At 38.8% G+C, this 22,243-nt stretch overlaps 1 protein-coding gene across 1 annotated transcript in view; it reads left to right on the forward strand.

Annotated features, from left to right (window-relative positions):
* Positions 1 to 1,074: 1,074 nt before the first annotated feature.
* Positions 1,075 to 22,243, forward strand: part of LOC134543019 (cGMP-dependent protein kinase 1-like) — a 273,913-nt gene continuing 252,744 nt past the window's right edge. Inside the window, exon 1 of the mRNA XM_063387698.1 lies at positions 1,075 to 1,772. Coding sequence (XP_063243768.1) covers positions 1,312 to 1,772 — 461 coding nt within the window. The 5' untranslated portion in view covers positions 1,075 to 1,311. The remainder of the gene's footprint in view (positions 1,773 to 22,243) is intronic.

Here is a 22,243-nt window from a genome sequence, read left to right on the forward strand (position 1 = left end):
CATATCGAGTTTGATTCGGTTCGGCCATCTTGATTTCGATTTTCCTTTGTTTTCATTAAATCACTATCCATGCAAATGTTGTGATTGTTCTTCAGTCGGCCATAGCCGAATCCTTTCCCCAGTATCCCTGGAGTGGCATTTGTCAATAATAGCCTCGTATTTGAGACGTTAATCCACATTTGGATATTATAAAAATTCCAAAAGATACAATCATTATAAAAATTACATTCGGAAAGAAATAGTGTTTGTTTTCAAATGACTGATTGTTAAATTTTTAACTTCGTTCCATTCGTCGTTTGGCGCATCAGTGGTTATATTTTGAAATGCCTCAACATTCAAGAGTGTACGCGTCATAAAAATTCTCAGCGTTGGCTCGCCTGGTTCACAAAACAATGAAGAAAAAAAAAGTATGCGCTATAAATAGACTGGTATTATGGCCGTTCTTTTTATCTGAACCCTGCTGTACTTCCAAGGTCGTCGGGTTCTTTTTTATTTCCGTGCCGCGTTTTATTGCCTCGTAGTTCGGCCTGCGCGCCGCTAGATGGCTCTGGCGGCGCTGTCGTTCGGCCGGTTCTGCGCATGCGCTCGCCGTGTTTTTTTCCGTCCCGTCCCCGTGCCACCGGACGGCAAGGCTAAACCGAGCACGAGGCTGAATAGTGTAGTTGTATTACTGTGTTTGTGTGTGTTCGTGTGAGTCGTTTCGGTACGGATATCGTTATTTTTAAAATCTAAAAAAACAAGCGGACGGCAGGAGTGTGTGGGCGCGGAACGATCGTCGTGAAGAGTTGCCAACCGTAGCAGTCGGCGGCCGAGCGCGAAGCGAGGAGAAGTAAACTGTCGTTTGGCAGGTTGGCACTTGTTTCCGCGTCGCGCCGTCAACCTTGCGTTTTTTTTTTCCTTCTCTTCTCGAGGTTAGTAGAATTGGAAAACAAAACAGTATCGCTTCGCGGTAAAGGCCCCCACGTGTAGTTGGGCGCGGGAGTAGGGGAAAACGTTCGTTGGAATGAAGAGTGGGGGGGTGGGGGGAGAATGAATTCTCGTTGATAGGTCAGAAGAAGATCGGTGGTGGGGAATTTTAGGGGGGAGGGAAAGGACGAAGCTTAGTGTGTTTGTGGGATCGCGCGCATGTGTGTGTGTGTTCGTCGGTGAAGTGAGCGACATTGCCAAAGATAGCGGGGCCCGTCGCAGTCGGCGTCAGTCGCGTTACCTGGTCGGTCGAAGGCGGTTTGTCACATCGGTTCGTCCGGGCGAGGGACTATCTTCCACCTCGGTGCTCGATGCTCGTTTCCCTCGTCGTCCCGGCCTGCTTAAATGCGCGTGTGCTTCGAGAACCTGTGCTTCTCGTCGCAGCGTCTCGCTGAGGACGAGGGCGGGTCGTCGCTGCGCCTGGCGACCGCCGAGGCGACGACGACGGCGGCTACGACGACGACGACGCACCACCTCAACAACAACGCCGCCGTCGCCGTGGTCGTCGAGAAGATGGGCAGCCTGCAGGAGCTGCAGGGCCTGCTCGAGTCCAAGGACTCGCGCATCCGGCAGCTGGAGGACCTGCTGAGGTCCCGCGAGCAGGAGATCCTGGAGCTGAGGTCGCACCTCGACAAGTTCCAGAGCGTGTTCGTGTCTCCGGTGCACAAGAACCACGCGACCAACCACCGGCGGCAGCTGCGGCCGCGCAAGCAGAGGGCGCAGGGCATATCTGCGGAGCCGCAGACCCTGCAGACAATCCAGGAGCTGAGTCAGCAGACCTTCCCGACCTACCCCAAGAACGACAGGTGAGCAACCCCTCAACAATTGCTTCAACAATGTCGTTGTGATGAGCTCAGTGGCGTAGCCAGGATTTGTGTATGGGGGGGGGGGGGGGTGTTAAGAAGCATGGGCCCCCCGATATTAAAGCGGGGGGTTTGGGGGTCCTCCCCCGGTAAAACTTGGATTTTAAGGTGTAGAATAGTGCTGTTTTAGCAGTTTTCGGTTCTTAAATTTAAATATTGTAATGGTAAAAATTTTATTAATTTTAATATGAAATTTGTTTGAGTGATGAATAAGAAATTAATTAAAGATTTGGTGTTAAGGAGGGGGGGGGGTTGAACTCCTAACCCCCCCCCCCCCCCTCCTCTTGGCTTCGCCCATGGATGAGCTTCAGCCGGTCAGATCTTTGGCACATGTGATTTCAGTTTAGTTGACAAATGCATGTCACTATCACTTTCCAAATATACCTAATTTATATATATTTAAAAAAAAAGTTACGCGAGTCTTGTAGTGTCGTATTTTTGTGAAAACTTTCAAGGTTTCAGCGAGAAAATAGACGGTTTTCTCGTCGACACTTTAGCGTACCGTTATGGAAGCACGCAAAAAAAAAAAAAAAAAAATTGCATACGATAGCATGCGTCAAACACACACTTTTCATTGTGTTAGTCATAAATCTAGGTTGCGTAATGCAAGTCCTTTGTTTGCGGTACGTGTTGTGTAGTTAGTCGGCTTTATGTTTAATTATTTACTTGTTTTATCATACGAGTGTTTCAATTGTTAGTAACAGTGACGCCGCGCCGTTCTTGGGTAATTGTTCCATATCACGTGTCCAAGTTCATCCGTTTGATCCCGGTGGTACATGATGCTTGTTGTTTTAGTTTAGTACGTGGAATGATTGTGGCCAAACAAAAACTTGAATATCACAATACAATCAAATTATGTCAGATGTTATGGAATATTATTTCTTCGTATTCGTAACTCATTGTTGTATCACTAGTTGGTGTGTCAAGCATCTTTCGACGTAGTAAATTAAAACAGCTATCATCATGTACCACAGAATCAATGTATACAGGATCAATGGATACGTGATATGGAACTTTTACCGCGTAGAAATGTTGATTTGGCTTCAGGTGGCTGGCAAACGAATGTTTCAGAGAACATTTTTCCGTCGCGATAAGCCGGTATTCGCGCGCAGTGTTTTGAGTTTCAGTTTTGAGATCGACAGAAAAGAGAGAATCGTGTCTGTATTCGAAAAAAAAAGATTATTTGACAATTTGGTAATTAGGTAGCCGTGACAATGGTTTCGTGCATAATAAATGTAGTAGGTACTTTTACAATTTGTGTATAGTTCTTAACTCACGCACAGGAAAGAAGAAAAAAACGCACACATTTTTTATGATCATACTTAAAGATTTTTTTAAATAAAAAAAAATATTTGTATAAGTCGACACTCGGGAGTGGAGCCTCCATGTTGGGCGAGAGGAAAAAGGAATAACGAATAAAGTAGTCATATAACTGTAAGTTGTCAGATATCTCTTTGCAAGTTTTATTCGTCGCAATGATTGTTACAATTGTGAACCTTCAGTGTACATTTTATCGAAGAACGAATTTATTTATCATCATTTTCAGCCATCAAATTACTGGCAGAAAAAAAATAGATGGCATGTTTGCGTTATAGCACACTTTACGCTTGTATCAGGGCTATGGCCAGGATCTTGCGAAGGAGGGGGAACAAGTAAAACCATTATATCTTATTTTACGAGTAAATATTCTTTATAATGGGATTTTAAAAGGAAATTGTTTGTCACACTAAAATTTCAGGGATTAGTAGACTTTTAGCACTCCAACATTTACTCATAAAATTTTTTATAAGTGATGATTTTGCTCGAGAAAAGAAAACTGGATGGACATCTTATATTTTATTTTTATGTTTTTTAAAACTTTGTTAGTTCATTTTTTTTTCATGATTTAGTTAAGACAAAAGTATAAATACAATAAGTATATTAATATTAATAAATACATGGCATGAAATATAGTCTGTAATCGGAGACACAAAGCCTACCGCTTTTGTGTGGGAGGGCTGTACTGTGTGGAGGAAATATACCATTGTTGCCCACCGTGGATTACAATAATATTTACAAAGTTGTATCTTTGTAACAGCTAAATTGCTTTTTTTAACGTTCGCAGGCTTTGTCTGAAGTAGCTTGGGCTTCTGGGTTGTAGCCGCGTCCTTTACGAATAATTCACCGACGTTTCGGTCGGCATTGCAGTCGCCATCATCAGGGAACAGTTAACTACAATTTTTTTTTTTTTTAAATCCCCGAAGGGAGTATGGTTCCGGGCCCCAGGACCCTCCTGTGTACTTGCACACTCGTGTACGCCGCAAGCAGGTTTCACTTGTTGACGCGCGTGTGAAGCCGTGGCGGTCACGCACGGCTCCCCCTCTCCTGGGAACCCGACAGGTCGGTGCGTGCAGATGTCAGCGCTGTTGCCGGGTCCAAGGTCTGCGTGCGGCTGACCGCGGCGGCCAGAGTCGCCAGATCGTCGCCTGAGAATTGGAGTGTTCTATGTCCATTGAAGTCGGAACTGAGATATAAGCATTTGAAAGTTCAAACAACTATGAATATCATGACACAGAACAAAATAATATTGGTCTTAAATTAAGAACAAACATTTTTATGTGCGTAGACGTGTGTGGATATAGTACAAATGAATACTAATATTAATATTGTGTCCATATCCATAGCATAAAAAACCTAAAAAGTGGACATAGAACACTGCAATACTCAGGCGGCGAGATGTGGGCGAGCGACCTCTGCGGCCGGCGCCGTCCTGAAACCAGAGGTAACACCCGGTGTGCTCAGTGGCGGATTCAGAATTTTTTTTTTTTTCGGAGGGGAAGGGGATTTCGAAAAGGAATAAAAAAAACACACGTAGATAAAAAAAAAAACTTGATGTAAGCTTTCGGACATACGCCATTGCCAAGCAAATGTATGTCCGTAGAAGAAAAAACTACAAAATATTATGGAACATTATGTGGCGTTTATATCCTGTTGACAACAGCAATTTATTTTTTTGCTTAATTTGTGTTTTTGTCTTTTGTGTTTTTTTTTTTTTTTAGTTTTCTTCTACAGACATAATACATTTGCTTTGCAATGGCGCACGTCCGAAAGCTTACATCTAGTCATGCACTCCCATCGCACAAATCTTTCAAAGATAATAGATTTAAAAAAAAAAATCTTACATTACTATTAACGCTAACACACTTGCGTGTAGTAAGTAGTAGCCGTAGGCTATTTCAGATCGCGTTACCGCAACAATACCTGATGTCAACAATATGGCGTCGCATACGTCATTACCACCCCTACTTTCTCTCTATATGGCGTTACCGTAACAATACCGATGTCACCAATATGGCGTCGCATACGTCATTACCACCCCCTGCTTTCTTTATAGATCGCGTTACCATAGCAATACATGATGTCAACAATATGGCGTCGCATACGTCATTACCACACTTACTTTCTCACGGTACAAGGGCGGGAATATGGAGGTTTTGAGCGACGAACAAAAAACATGCTCTTTTTTCACGCATTTCATTTTTAAAATATATTTTTCCAGTCTCGTAAACTAGAATATAATCCCCTCCCCGCGGTTCTATTATATTATCAATAAAATTCTGAGTGTAGACATTATGGCGTTATCGGGAAAATTAGCATCTTGCCTTGTTCATTATAAAAATTAATTTTACTGGAAAATAAAAGTTGCGTGAAATGTGGTAAATTATGAGGAATACAATAAAGGTATCGCAAAATAGAGTTTACCGGATGGGACTGTATTCTACTTCACAATACTGATTAAAATACAATCTATCATTTTAATTTAGGTAATTATTTAAATCTAGGTATCGCAAAATAGACTTGACCGGGTGGGACTATTTTATATTTCACGATACCACAAAATTTTAATCACGAAAATTCTTATTTTACACAAATGAAACCCCGCTGTCGCAAAACAAACTAGACCTTGTATAATATTAGTCGCCTTTACGATACCTTCCACCTATAATTGTTAGTTTACTAAAAATAAAATACACTAAAGTTTTTTTTTTTTTTTACTAGCCGACATACTCTTACCAAACCTTTCGCTTTGTTTTTATCACTGCAACTATTGCACAACTATCCTACAGGAAAACGAGCCATTTTTTCATTACCTAATAACTTTTATGATTCACCTAACCAAAGCAACTATTTCACCTAACATCGCAAATTAAACACACAAAACACCTCTCACGTAACTCATCAAACGAAATACACATAAAACTACAAATCACAAACATTTAAAAGCCATAAACACATTTACATTTCTTAGCACTATAGCAATAATCGTTTTCTGTCAATGTTTCTCTTGTAGATAATAAATTTGAATAAAAAAAATTTGTTTTTGAAATCCCACCTTTTAATTTATTTAATATCGTAAAACACGAACCGTCACTTTTCTAGTCACTACTGCAATTACAAGCACACATATTCTCTCTACAGTGTACCGTTATAGTGATTCAATATAAATAAACACAACCTTCCTATTCTCTCGGCACTATTAAACTCATGACCCCATATAGCCAACAAATTTCTTATTACTTACTCAATGCTTATTTCGTACTTATGGTTTTTTTTTTCAATTTATAATGATATTCAAATCAACGTATTAATTCACTCTTCGTAAAAATAAAATAAAAAATACTGCAACTATCGTTCCAAAACTCGCACTTTCATTAGTTTTTTTTTTTTTTTTTCACGGTGATATTTTGTCTTTCACTATTGCCAATACTACATCAATATTTCCCTTCGTTCCACCATTCAATTTATTATCATTGGCCAACGTCCCATGACGTCATTCTTTTTCCCTACTATTTTTTTGCCGGCGTAATAAGGCTTCCGTACTTGGCCGGTATCGCGATATAGAGCTACTAAAATATATATTTCACTATTTAAAAAAAAAAACTTTGTAATACTGAAAAGCCTATAAGTGTCTCAATCATTTCAGATACAATTAATATTCAGTTTAAAACAATTTAAAAATCATGTTAAAACATATCTGTAAAACCAAATCACCTCCTGGGAAGATTTTCATTTGTAAACTAACCTTAGGGTCCAATTATGAGCACAAAAATTGTTCTACTTTATTTAACAATGCTTCCTTGACTTAAACTCTATAAAATTGCAAGATTTTTACACGGATATCTCACACAAACTTGTGTTAACTTTAATGCAAGTTTTCTTTTGTAACTACAGTAGGCTATATTTCACTAAGAGTCTCTCACCATGCTGCAGTAATACTTGCAGTCAAACAGCTCACAAAAAACATTGTTTTTCCGAAACAAAACTCACTACCTCAGCCCTGCTGCTTGTTTACTTTTACAGCGCGCGAAACTATCTAGAACACTACAGTTACCAAGCAGTGTTGCCAACTTCATATTGAGAAATTCCTCGAAAAAAAGTATAAATTTCTCATTAATGATACAAAACTTATTTCCGGTCTATCATTTGACAACTCTATTCGTGTTGATATGAATAAACAGCGTTCCATTTTTTTTCCTGCAAGGTTCGGCTCTTTGGGGTGGGGAATTTCCCCCCCCCCCCCCCCCGGGCTCCTTTTTACCTCCTTTTAAACCCGTCCCTGATGCGTACTAGGTACACGGCGTAGAAACTAATATTTATTATGCTTACAGCATTTATTTGTTTGGTTATTTGATTCTAGACCATTTGAATACACTATTGTCATCGCAATGTGGTATCTTACACGTCAAAACGTCAGTTACGGCATTTGTTACCAAAACGAATATACAGACGTAGGGGCTTAAGGGCCCCCGTCTGCCCGGGCACACACACGGTGCGCAGAGCTCCAGGAAAAACAACGCGATTTCAAAACTACTCAAGATATCCGAGTGGGGTCTGCTTACGGAAAACATTTAAGAATTCTCTGAGGGTTGTAAAGTACTTTTGATTTCGGATTAAGTTTTTAAACTGTATTTTTACAAATGTTAAAATAGCTAAAAAAGTATGTTTTCAGGGTAATTTTAAGGCGTAAAACAACCGGTACAGATTCTTAAAGGCACTTAAGGGACTTGCATTACACCTTTATCTTCATTTCTCCGCCATATAATGTTACATCATCGCTCAAATTTCGTATTTGTCCTGTGACGACGAGAAGACTGCGCGCCAGTTCAGAGCCTTGTGCTTAGAGGCGGTATCGTAATGGTCTTCAACCTTTTGACGGGTTCTGTACATGGAAACTCCATGAAACCACATTTATCCATCGAATGGTTACCGGATACCCAAAACATGAGTAAAAATTGTAAGAAAATACTGTATTTTATTAAAGTGACTTTATTTGACGACGGAAATGGAAATTCCAATTAATCTTGTAAACCTTGATCAGGCTTGGTCAGCATCATTTACGCGATGTTTTGGGCGTTGCAATATAGCGATGGTTTGGTAGGAAGTGACTTCAACTACGCCACAGCATGTCATCTGACAGTTCCTTACTCCATGCTACACACTGTACGAAGTTGGGAAATATTGTATGTTGTGAAATACCAAAGCGCTTATTCGGTGCACATAAAACAACTTGGGCGATGTGTGGTTCGCGAATACCTCATAAAGTTGTTCACCGCGTCCAATTATAATCCAAGATTTAAAACTGTAACCTATTTTCAGAGAAATAATTATAATTGGATAACTACTGCGGTAAATATATATACCACAAAATTACTTTCTTTAGAATACACTGATTTTAAATGGGTGAACACATGTATCAAAATCATATATATTCTATGTACATCATTCTTTATTTTATCACACGATCGAAAGTCTTTTTCTAGCTGGTAGTTAAACTGGAATTGCAGGCGTTTGTTTGTATTTTATCATGAATGTTACTTTATTCGCCAGTGCATTCTTTGAATCTTTTATGAAACCAGAGAGAATAAAAACATTTTTTTTTCTTCATAAATTTTTTTTTCCCGATGCATCCTACTTAGTCTCGAGACGAAACTTTGTATGACAGGGCCACAAAAAATGTTTTTGCCTGCAGAAAAATTTCACTAAAAATGCTTGCGAATTTGAAAACGTTTTTAATTGGTCTTTTAAATCACCTTTTGAAATTTGGAAAATAGTTTTATATGTTCGTGGCTTAATGGATTCCAAATGCTAGCACACGAACCCTACAAATTACGAAAAAGAAATTCCATGTAATGTCATATACAGATAGTAATTTTTTTTTGTAGGCCTATACGAGATTGCTTTGCCCTTGGAGCAAAACAAAAAGACTTTAGAAGCTTTTAAAACTTTAATCAATCCCCATTTATTTTTGTAGAATAATGTAAGTTCGAGTTTATAAATGTTGAATTGTGTTTAAAACTAGACGGCACTCGGTAAATTGAGGTTAGAGAAAAGTCAGTCTGCTCAAACCTGTTCAAGGTATGCGACTAAAAATACGAATTTGGCAAGGGGGAAATTAAACATTTTAAAAAGCTGCAATTATTAACAGCTTTTTTTTTTCCACTTTGTCTCGTCGACAGCAAGGTCAAGCCAATGTCATTTTAGAATGAATCGGCCACGGTAAGCAACATTGAAGTATTACACCCACCATTTTCCTGGAGTGATTTCTCGGTAATCTTTACCATTGAACACCGTAATGTGTATGGCTAAGCCGGGATGTGCCATTGCGTTCCTTTTTTTGTGCAGCATCACTACAGCCCGTAGGCTAATTCGATGTTATGACATCAGAGAGTAACGAAAAATGCAACGATCAGGAGTGGCGCACGATATGACTTGAATACTATCACCATTGCATACTTACACCCTCGCATACTTACACCCTCGCATACTTACACCCTCGCATACTTACACCCTCGCATACTTACACCATCGCATATTTACACCCTCGCATACTTAACCCTTCGCATATTTACACCCTCGCATACTTACATCCTCGTATACTTACATCCTCGCATACTTACACCCTCGCATATTTACACCCTCGCATACTTACACCCTCGCATATTTACACCCTCGCATACTTACATCCTCGTATACTTACATCCTCGCATACTTACACCCTCGCATAATTACACCCTCGCATACTTACATCCTCGCATACTTACACCCTCGCATACTTACACACTCGCATTCTTACGCACTCGCATACTTGCACATTTTCATTCTTTCACACATTCTTAAACATCTATCTGTAAAGTTACACCTCAAACGCTGTTTTTATTTTATCTTTCCTCAACATAACAAATTGATTATTCTGCGTGCTTGTGTATTGATTCTTTGAGTAGTGGAAACTTAAAAATGGTTAGGGAATAAGTGTTGGTGTGAATGGAATATCTTTTGAATGTGACGGGCTTATCCTTGAGGGAAACTAGTTCGACAGCAGTTGGTACGAGGGTTATTATTATTTTTTATTCTATCGTGGCGCCAGTGAAGGTTATCGTAGCAATTTGTGCCTAGTTTAGATTCGCCGCAGGATCGAAAGGCGTACAGCTTAAGTGTTCGGCGCGCGGATAAAACAAAACCGGACAGAGTTATTCGAAACTGACCACTCCTTACTCTTTTTTTAAATGCGAGAGATAGGAACAGAGAAAAGCCATATTGATTTCAATGTTTTTTAGGCCATAACTAATTTACATCGTTTAGTTATCAAAATGTCTTTGCCAAAACATAGCATATAATTTAGTGGAATGCCTGAAGTTTATAGAAACTGGTTGCTACGAATAGTTTATTTTTGCTATGAAGTCCTTTGTGTTAGAATTGAATTAATGTTTGGGAATGACTACAACTGTGATATTGTCGTCAATATACAGTATATGTTATAGCCATCGACGATCACTTTGTGTGTGACATTTGGCATAATTGAAACAAAAATGCAATATTAAACAATATAGAAATGTTATGGCATAAAATCTGTTGAAAACAATGTTACGTTTTTCTGTTCCTGTATCTCCCTCACCCCCCCTAATTGTGAGGGTTTTATGAGATTTTTAGTAGTAGACGCGCACTTGCAGAGCTATAATATTGTGAGATAATTTAGTATAAGTTTAAATGTCGTTCAGCTATGTATATATTGTATTTATGAAGTGAAGTGATAGGATCTACCTATTCTGTCACACACAGAGACACACAGACACACACAGACATTCACACACATACACATACATACACACACACCCCTTATGACTCAATGATGGTGACGTCATAAATAATTCCTACCTTTGCATAGTTTTCACAAATTAAGCCACATCTTGAAATGTGTAACCCTTGTATTACATACAATTTACGTCTCTCCAATTGTAGAAGTTAGGGTTTTTGGGCAGTTAAAAACTATTATTAGACCTTTCTTGCAGCAACAATAATAAAGTATAGAGTAACATGAGGAAATATCTAGGGGAGATATTATAATACAATGACATGTCAATTATCTGGATAAATAAGTGTAATATTCAAATACACGCAAAATCGCGAGAAGTTAGGCGTCGTTTAGATATTTAACTTTTCCTGAAATGAATGAACGTGGCGAACAAATCATGTCTAAACATTTTGATTTTAACTTTCTTTCTTGTTTTTTTTTTTTTTTTTTTCAACGTGTATTTTGGATGTGGCATGCCGAATTTAATTTAAATTGTTTAACGAGCATTTATCGGGGGAAATATTTCCTTGCATATATCCGTCACACTTATTTCCCATTCACTCAAGCACAGTTATAAAATTGGCAACTCCCTAGATTTACGGAATTTAACTCGTATCATCCTCTACGTTCTTTGAATTAGCCTTGCGATGGGGAAGCTTGTTTCACAAGATTTTCGTGAACATACGCCATTACAATGGCGTAATTGTACCTTTGTAAATGTTGTAAATCGTGCATGATCCTGTCTTGCGGGGGTTTTAACCCCTCCTGGGAAATAAACGTTGCTGGCGAACAAGGTGCTATTGCCAGCATAACAGCTTGGCAGTCTGGCCGAGTGCAGGAGCAGATGAAATGAAACGCTACTCGGGGGGCAACGTAAATATGTGGACCGGCGGCTAAAATTAAAACAGCTGTTTGGTGGCGCCCACCTCGCATTCCGCGGCGCCGCCAAGTGCCGAGATTAGAGAGCTTCGTCCCGTCGTCCCAGTTGAGCAACGGGGACTTGAACCCAGCCCTTCCCTCCCCCCCTCCTGCTCCTCTCAAGAGCCAGAGTCCCACGGAGCAGGAGCGAAGCCAGCGGGGAGGTCCTGACCTCTTCCTTCCAGGTTAAAAAAAAAAATTAAAAAAAAAAAAAATTGGTTGTCTGTAAAGTCGGTTTACGGACGATATTGTTTAACTTGACAACGTCATGACAAAACATTGATGAAATGATTGCATACTATTATGAATAAAATTGAATCGTTTTTTATTGAATTATCACTATTTTGCATGGATACAAAGAAGGAGTGAAATGAAATCTACAATTTAATTGATGAATTTACTTTTATTTGCACTCATTAATTCAAATATGTTTATTACTTTAACGAAGAGATTATTTTAATATGACTTTTATACATGTTTGCTATTTAACTTCTTCCAATCTGTGTTATTCTGTTTAGGATAGGACGATGGTAGGAAAAGAATGGGAGTGTTTCATGTTTAATGTGCCTCGAAAAAGTCAAAACGATGGTTGTTCCAATCGAGTGGAAGAGAGATGCGGCGCAAGCGTACAATGAGCGTAACGGGACACATCGTAACGGGACAATGTGCGTAAAGGGACACTTTTTCGTGCGTGCAGCCGGCGTTCATCGATTTATTAGGCGTTGTCACGTCAAAAAAACTAACAAACGAAGACATCAGTAATAAAAATTACAGCAACTCAGCTACGCAAGGTTACAAAGGGATTATTTTGGAAGGAATTATGGAATCATTCGTGGGCTGCAGAAATGTGGTTCCTCCGCATCATAGCCCGATATGCCTCGTACATACAGAAGCGGCAAGAATTGTATTTCCAGGTAGTCTGCATTCAATGCTGCTTTGCATATATACTTTAGACCTGTTGAAGCGATATCATCAAGAAAGTATGGAAGATAATCAAATAAAGACCAGAATATAAAATGTTCAGTTTTCTTTTATCAGGCAAAACCTTTACTTTAATTTCTACGTGTAAACGTTCGTGTACTGAAAGACTACTGGTCTCAGAGATTTTAGTTTAAAAATTAATTTTCAACTAGTAAGAAAATTTATACTAAATCCCCGACCTCACAATATCCTAGCTACGGCCCTGCATGGAGGCAAGTTGAAATTGGTTCTCAGTCCAGAGAACTTCCGAAAGTAGTGTAACCATGCTGATACGAGTCAAATTTATTTCTCACGCGACAATAGTTTGATGACTTGCGCTCGTGGATACAACCACAGCATTTTTAATGCTTACAAGAGAGTGTGCTATCGTATGACAGTGCACCAGATTAGGCTATGTTTAAGTTGATTATTGATTAGTTGTTGACAGTTTTTCATAATTTGATTTCAAAACGTTCAGTTCAACTTGAACGAAGCTACTATACTAGCGAGGTAGAAGGCGATGGATCGATCTCTTCATTCGAGTACGACAAATTATATGAGTAAAATGGCCCTGTAAGTACCGTACAATCATGGAGATACCGTCTTTTCTCATGCGTAACTGTTCGAAGTAAAATCGTGCCTTTACGTTTTTCGTAGCGTACGTGTTCAGGTCTTCGACTTGTGTATATTTAATACGCTTGTATGTGTTCTTGTCGGACTGCTATCATTTTTTTTTTTTTTTAAACACGACTCAAGGTTGTCTGACCGAAATCGCGATGGTTATGTAACACTTGACGACCAGAAAGAATTTATAGCGTCGATTAGTCGACCCTACCTGTAGTTGAACTGAACTGTTTTGTTACCAACTTGATTAATTTGCATCAAAGTATTGCCCCAAATAAGTAATAATTGTGATTACGCTTGAAACTAATACGAATTCGCCATGTTGGATTTAACAGCTATAGTAAAAAAAAATCTTGTTTACGTTGTTCATTCATTTTTATTTAATTAATTAGGCGTGGTGTTCAAAATAAATATTATAAATTGCTGTTAGCCTCAGTACTTGGATAATTTATTCTTACGAATATTTAAATGAAAATTATTACTCAAACATTTTTTTTGCGAAAAACCAGTGAATAATAAATTAATACGAATTGAAATGTATCAAATCACAGAATTACGAATAGATCAATTCGAACATGGCCTAAACAAAAACATTGCAGGTTCAATCACATGGAGTAATAATACCATTCTTCTGCTCCTAGTCACGATGTGCTAGTCGACCTGAAGTTCACCTTACCTCCCCTTGTGATACAATCACAAATTGATAATGCACACAGCAATTATGTGCGTGAATTGCGTTCGTGTTTGGAAGATTAATGGAAGTTTTATGCGGTAAGACGGCTGACAAAGGAGATAGCAGTGTTTATCTGTAGGCTACATACAGCCTTTCTAAATTTGGCAACAAAAAAAAACCTACAGTTTCACTGCAGCTTTCAGTTTGATTTTATAATACACTCAAATAATATAGGTAGGCCTATAAGTTGTAATTAATAAATATTGTTTTTTTTATCAATTTTGTTCGTTTGATTAGCGTCTTGAAAGAGTAATAGTTTCGTAAAAACGGAGATGGATTTGTTGGGGAGGGGAGTGGAAGGGTGGCCTATAACTTTTATTTGCAAGTAACCAAGGACTCTTTAATCCGGCAATTTCGGTTATATAAATTTTGTAATCCGGCACCGATCTCGATCCTCTTGAATTCGTGTTTTTTTTTAAATGTAATATCGGGCTTTTTTTTTCACTAACGAGGGATCCAAATCACGGACTCAAGGTGTTATCAGAGCCTTTTTCAAACAGAAACGCTCATTTGTATTTTTCTCTTGCCATATAGCATGGGGAGGCGGAATGGATTATTTTTTCGTCCGCAACTGCGCACGACGTCATGTGGCTGAGAGCTAACCTGTGCCACGCCCGCAGCCAGACAGCACTCCCGCACAACTTCTCACTCAACTCGCTCGTTCTCTCACACTATTTCAATCAATCTTTTCAAATCTTCAACATCAATACTTTAAACCATTGCGCTTCCTACGGATTAATTATATTTCATGCACGTGCCCTAATTCAGCTGCAAAAAAAATAAAACGCGTAGACAATTTTTTTCTTCAAAAACCTTCCGAAACACTGTGTGTTAAAAAACATTCTGAAAGCGCATTTTTCTAAATAAATGGAAATTATAAATCACCTACGCCACAAGGAAACATACTTTAATATTATGCAAATAAAACACCTCTTAGTTTAATAGTTATGTAAAGGTGGTGTGTTATGTTTTATATGTCGCACCGTCTTATCATCCATGTAGAAGAGTTACCCGAAAAGCTAACAAGACTATTGCCATGGAAATGGAAATATGGTTAAGGAAATATTTTTCAAATGTTTGTAAACAGTAAACAAAATATATAAACATCTTATAACTGTATAATTAAAATACAAACAACCCTATAGCAAATTTAATTTCAATATGAAAAAGTCTACAATAATGTTTACAAGAAACGAAATTGCAATAGCAATACAAAAATTTCGCAATTTTGTTACATTGTTAACATATATATTATTTTTAATAAAGGCAATAAAATGACATACTCAATATCTGGAATACAATAAATACCTTAAGCCCTACATAATTGCTGGAATATTCACAATAAATGCTTTTCTTAAATATAGTAGTTAAAAAACATCGTAAATAAATTATGAACATGTATATTATGGTGAAGGAAAGTGGACACTATCACACTGAAAAATCTTAGAGGGTAGTTTTCCTCATCTTATTTCTTTCTTTGCATTTTTCGTCTTGTTCGTTAACATATTTCATGTTCAAATACCTGATACGCATATACGTTCTTGTCCTGACAAAACAGTTTATAACTTCTTCTGGATATTTATTTTCAGTAGTTCCGCAAATCATTTTAGTCAGTCATTAAAAAAATCCGCTCTTTTTTGCACAAATTGTTGCCATGAACATTATCAAAACACATTTCAGCGATCTTTATTAATTCAAAAAATTCATTAGTGGGACATTTTAAGTTACCCTTTATGTATCCTGCTATCGTCCTCCGAATTGAAATCAGTAGTGCCCAGGTCAGGATATTTATTTCTGAAACGGTGAGCTATATAGCCAGCAACATATTTCAGCCCTTCAAGAAAAATTTCCTCACTTGAAAGGGGCCTGTCCTCTAAATCTAAGTCTATTTCTTCTATGTCAGCAGGATCTATTTCATTTAAAGGTGATTTCTCCTGAAATGTCTTTGTAAAATGCATTTCCTTGCACAAAAGTAGTTCTGTACTTTCATTCTGATAAGCACTGCCCTGTTCCATTTAATTTGACGAAAAATCACTTACCAAACACATTTCGCCTGTCTTCTCATCCGTGTTTTTCCGTTCAGAAAAAAACTGCTGCAGAATGTTTTCTTTTTAAGGACTATGTGTTTAATGTAAACCTACACATTTGATTGGTACAGAATGATATAGGCTACTTACCATTTTTTACATTAATTTTGTCGCTTCTACGGCAGCAATGTATCTATTCTTGTTGAAGATCCTCATGTTTTGGAAAGCGGAAAAACTTTATCCCATCACTGTTTCTGCTACTGTTTTTACAACTGTAAACAGCACAGTATGACATTTGAACGAAATTCGTACACCGTAGACAGCTTCACTGCGAACGAAAGAATGACAAGACGTACAGAGCTACTGTAGCGCAACAACCATGGCAAGAAGCACAGTAGGTGGTGGTGAGTCAACGCTCTGTAGTTGCTGGTGTTGGGTGAGCTATCAGCCACGTGACGTCAGCAGCTGCGTGGCGAGGGGAGGCGATGCGCGCGCGCGTACCTGTAGTCTTAGTACCATGGCCATATAGCAGCAGATTATTATAACTTGTTTTAAACATCACTACTCGTATGTATTAACTTTTATTTATTACCGTTAAAACTACATTGCCGTTCGCAGATCCGGAAAAATTCCAAATACAGCATGACCGTGATACACATAGAAACACACAACTTAAAATAGTCATAACTTGGCAACAGGTAGCGTAGAAACACACAACCACGAATCACATAACTTAGAAAATCGTAACTTATAACTACCACAACTTAGGTCTAGTACAACTTAGAACTAAAACAGTTTAAAACTAACACAGTTTAGAACTAACACAATTCAGAACTGTCATAACTGAGAAAAACACAACTTATAACAGTCATAACTTAGAAACAGGTAACTTATAAACACATAACTTAGATAAACACAACGCCGAACCACACAACTCAGAAGTTAGAAACACGTATCTTAGAAACACGTAACACCGAACCACACAAATTAGAATTGCCATAACTTACAACAGGCATGACTTTGAAAATTCTATCTTGTGTTATTCTAAGTTTTGACAGCGACCCACCGTGGTCCAGAAACGTGCCGGATTAAAGACCTTTCGCGTTGAGCAGCGGCTGTTGGCCACCTTATCGTGGCAGGTGGGCGCGCTATCTAGCTTATCTACCCACGTGGTAGAGAGAGAGAGTCATGGTCGAGCTGCGCCAGAGCCGGCCGGGCTCATGAGCGCGACAAGCACAAGACAGACAGCTCAGGATTCACATTGTAGAGTACCGGTTTACAAACTGCACAAGGCGTAATAGCGTAACGCAATTATTGTGAAACTTGCTACTTACGTGCGTTTTCTACGGCCATATCTGAAGAGAAGTGTTTCGAAAACTTTTAAAGACGCTGACGATATTAGTCACAGATGCTCACGATGTTCGTTTTACATCGTGTTTACACTTGTTAAACGTTCACAAAGTAAAATAAAAAATATATATATATATAAAATAGCCTGACATGGGGACCGTCAACAGAAGTGAAAACTGAAAACTTTGTTTTTAAATGTGTAATATGACATCATTTCTACGTCAAATGTACGTAAGAAAATGAGTTTGGTATTATATCAGTACGATGTCAGCATGATATCATTTATCCTTACATCATTTTTTAGTCACAACAGATGTAAGTGGTATGTCAAAATTACGTAAAAATTCATTACCTATCTATGACTTACCAGTGATTTCAGACCTAGGTCATGTATTCACGTGGTCAAATTAACTTCACTTACTGCTGCTACAGCATGTCGGTGATGCGAACTCACAAGATTTTACCCATCCAAAAAAGAGTCCAACACGCACATGATACAGTCAAGTATATACAATGTACACAGGCCGCTGCGATTCGCCAGTCTGGCGCAACACGTCACTAGCATAAGTTTTGCCCCTACCAAAAATCGCTCAACGCGGCTAAAGAAGTTTTCACTTCAAAAACACTTAAAATTCAAATTACTGACATTTTCTTTTGTTTTCGTGATAATACGAATTATCAAAGGTATCCAGGGGTGAAATATGTTTATATGGTTGTACATTTTAAGTTGTAGGTTTGGTGACTTCTTGCTACTCGCGTGCTTTATAAACGACAGGTAAATTTTAACTTTGTTTAAGTGAATGGAAAATTAGTGGGACTGGATATATTGAAAGTTAACGTAAAACCAGTATAGTTTCAAAATGCTAAAATTCCACGCTCATCGTGACTAAATAAGCACAACTTCAAAATATTTTGCGATATTTCGGCGAGGACAGTATGTTGGTGATTTCAATGTGAGTTATTCCAATACCTGTATCTGCAAACTAAAACAGGAAGTGGCGCATGTTGTTTAATGTAACCGTCTGAGCCCTGTCTCCCTATCTTTTAAACCCCAGATCCTTCCGGGGGAAAAAAAAATTCCCGTGGTCACCACTGAACTCAACTGATTCGCGGGCACAGCGAGTCCAGAATAAACTGCGGAGATAATTTTTACCCGCCCGAGCGTGTTAATTAGCCCGCTAATCGATTCAGTGCAACTTCAGCTCAAGGATTAAAAAAAAAACTAACCTAAACAAGTAAAGAATCAGGACAGTGTGGCCACAAACTTGTCGCAGCCTGTGGGACATGGAACCTATAGACATCGAGGGCAGTAATGTTACTGATTTATCGCCAGGAATTGCCTCTGTGGTTATTACTTTCCATGGAAAATAAGTCTTGTGCAAGTCAAACTCTGTATAAGGCTGAGAGGCCGTGTGAACAGGTTTTAAAAGCACACGAGCAAAATTCACGTTTTAATGATGTAAAAAATATACGTTTATGCGGTTTAAAACGGTCAATTTTTTAAAAATATTTTTTGGAGTATTGGAGATTATAAAATTAATTGGTCAGTTATTTCCGTCGTCGTATTTAGCAAGTTGGTGAGCGCTTTATCAGGCTTCAAAATGTAAACATGCGCACTTGAATTATGAGGAAAGTAAACCATTACCATTTGTAATCCAGAGCATTCCATCCCAATGGTAACGCACCTTAGAAATTATTGGGAGACCCACGTGGCGGTAAGCGCAGACTTCAGCGCAGGTTTTAGACCTCGAATTTACGTTGGAGCAGGGCACTGAAGGGTTGTGTCGTTAACTCTTAAAAGTGTTTTTTTCCCCCTTGTAATAGTTGATTCGCCAAATTAGATTTAAAAAAAATTGGTTGTCTGTAAAGTCGGTTTACGGACGATAGTTTAACGTGACAAAGTCATAACAAAACATTGATGAAATGATTGCATACTTTATGAATAAAATTGAATCATTTTTATTTTAATAATAAAAGAATAAATACTTGAAATGATTCTAGTAATCAGATTTTAAAAATGCAAGAATAATTAACCTTTATTGCCGAAATTGTTGTTGTAATAAGCAATGAAAACCACATTAACTTTTCACTTCACTTTATAAACAGTCGAGTGGAAGAGAGATAGATGCGGCGCAAGCGTACAATGAGCGCAACGGGACACAGCGCAACGGAACAATGTGCGTAACGGGACACAGCGTTACGGAACAATGTGCGTAACGGGACAATTTTTCGTGCGTGCAGCCGGGTTTCATCGATTTATTAGACGTTGTCACGTCAAAAATAACTTATACAGTGTTAGAGACATTCTTTTGGTGTTTATACACATCAGTATAATTCGATACGTGCATCAAGTAAATTCTAAGGTTCGGGTGGTGATTCTCCATGACAGTTGTGTGTTCGCGCGTTGCCTGTCTCTGGCTACACGCTGCAGGCAAGCCCGTGATAAGTCTCGGTCGACTGGTGCTGCTTATCGATAGCTCGAAACTTGGCAACAAGCGGAGAGCAGTGCCGGGCTGTAGTTCTGCATGCGCCCGATATGCGACCTTGGGAAGGGCACTCAGTTCTGGGTAGGGTTGCTGCGATATCGCTATAGTTCCGGTATTCGTAATCGATACCATTATCAATTTTTTGGTATCGCGATAATCCAATAAATTCGATATCCTAAATGTTGAACGATATCGGTATTTTAAGGAAATGGGTCATCAAATATAAATGTTAAAATATATTTTATACTCTTTCAAAGTATTCTTTAGCTCTAATAAATACTTCAGAGACAGGAGAAATTAAGTTGAGCTCGGTTTGGGAACTTCGCGTAACAATGTTTACATTAGTACAGCTAGCTGTATTTGACGATGTAGACGGATATAGCAACTTTAATATTATTTTTTTCCTTTCAGATTTGCGCTGGTAAATGTTTCATAAACTGAAAGACGTTTTCTTTTCCCTTCCCAAGTGTAAGGCTAAATTAGTGGTGTTCCCACTATACTTCACATCCTTCAAACAATGTTTGCAAGTAGCGATTATCCGATCTTGTTTTTCCTAAAAAGGTTCCAAAGCTTGTTTACTGTTGGAGCTATTGCTTTGTTGGTCGTTGATTAATGGAGCGTTTCATTGCACTAAAAGTAAACATATTTGGCATAACGAACTTCATTAAAACATCAAAACTAACCACATTACACATAACCTTCTTCACAGAAGTTAGTTTGTTATCGTTTGTTCCAAGGAGGTTCAACAGTATACCACTATGCAACCTCCTTGGTTGGTTGTACGACTCAGTACAGCAGCGTGGCGATTTTTTACTTTACAAGTAGTAAGAACAAGATGATAATAATGTAACTTTTCGAAACCCGATATTTGTATGTTTCTCCCGATATCACTATAATATCGTATCCCGTGAATTACATATAAAATAGCAAATATCTGAACTAAAATATCGTCGCAGTGTCCCTAGTTCTGGGGAACACCCGACAGTGCACAGACATTCTTTCCAGTTCACGTCCTTAAAAGTTTTATCGGAAGAGTGACGGCGTGATGAAACCGGCGGGGTTAAATATAGCCCCAAGGAAAACAGACTCGAGTTCAAGGTCAGGCGGGACAACTGATAAACACGGCGTCGTCGCGTCGTTGTCGGCCCGTTCCGGACGACGAAGCTCCTGGGCCGAAGCGACGAGCCGTCCTGACAGACAGGCCGTGGGTTCGAGCCATCGACACTGCAGACCGTCGACCTCGCCAGTCACCGAACACACGCCCGCTTCCGGACTTCAGTTGTATTAACATGAACTCAGGCCGATATTTCAAGACAAAAAAATAAGGGGTTTAGGTGTTGTACATGCTACACAACATGTAGCGTGTACCGTAACCGTATTCCTAGTGCACGATAGGACACGGCCAGTCCTCTCTCTCTCTCTCCTCTCTCTCTCTCTCTCTCTCTCTCTCTATATATATATATATATATATATATATATATATATATATTAGGGAACGGATTTTGGTTTTCATAACCATGGCCCGTTTCTGTTGTCCAAATTCCGCGCATGCTCAGAGCTCACTTTTTCGTTGATTTGGTCCATATGGCGGAACCGCGTCTGGCGCCATCAACTCGTACATAGTCACCGGAAGGCGTTCCAAGCTTGTTGGTGTGCCAAATGAAACTTTGTGATAGCGAAACTATCCTGGAATACATTCTTAAAATGGTCGCAACAAGAAATAACCGCTTGAAGAGTACTTGGAGATTTTAGAAAGGCCGTTCTATTTTTGTGCGATGATGATGTTATCTCTAGTTTTTTTTTTTTGCCCGTAACAATTGTCTCGATGGTTGCGAAACATCCGATAGAAGGCGTTGGAACCAGTTTCTAGCCTTTCTGTTCCCTTAATGGAATTCTGTTTGGACCCGTTTTGGAATACGGCCTGCGAGTTAGGTTACGGTTTATCCCAACTAGGCAGTGCTTATACGCTACCTTACCCGAACGTCTTGGAATACCGCCATAAACACGCTGCGGCAGAGAGATATGAACATAATACGCCATCTTGGTTTCAACAGTTTTCAGGCCCGTACAAATATTTTTCGTCGTTTAATGTTCAAATTTTGGCTTCGTTAAAGCGTAGTATAAAATGTTATGAAATGCATGAAGTTAATAGTGACCAGCTGCAATAAAATATTTTTTTTCCTGTAACTTATTGGAATTTATCTTTG

This window comes from Bacillus rossius (genome assembly GCF_032445375.1).
Source record: "Bacillus rossius redtenbacheri isolate Brsri chromosome 9 unlocalized genomic scaffold, Brsri_v3 Brsri_v3_scf9_2, whole genome shotgun sequence".
Taxonomy (NCBI): domain Eukaryota; kingdom Metazoa; phylum Arthropoda; class Insecta; order Phasmatodea; family Bacillidae; genus Bacillus; species Bacillus rossius.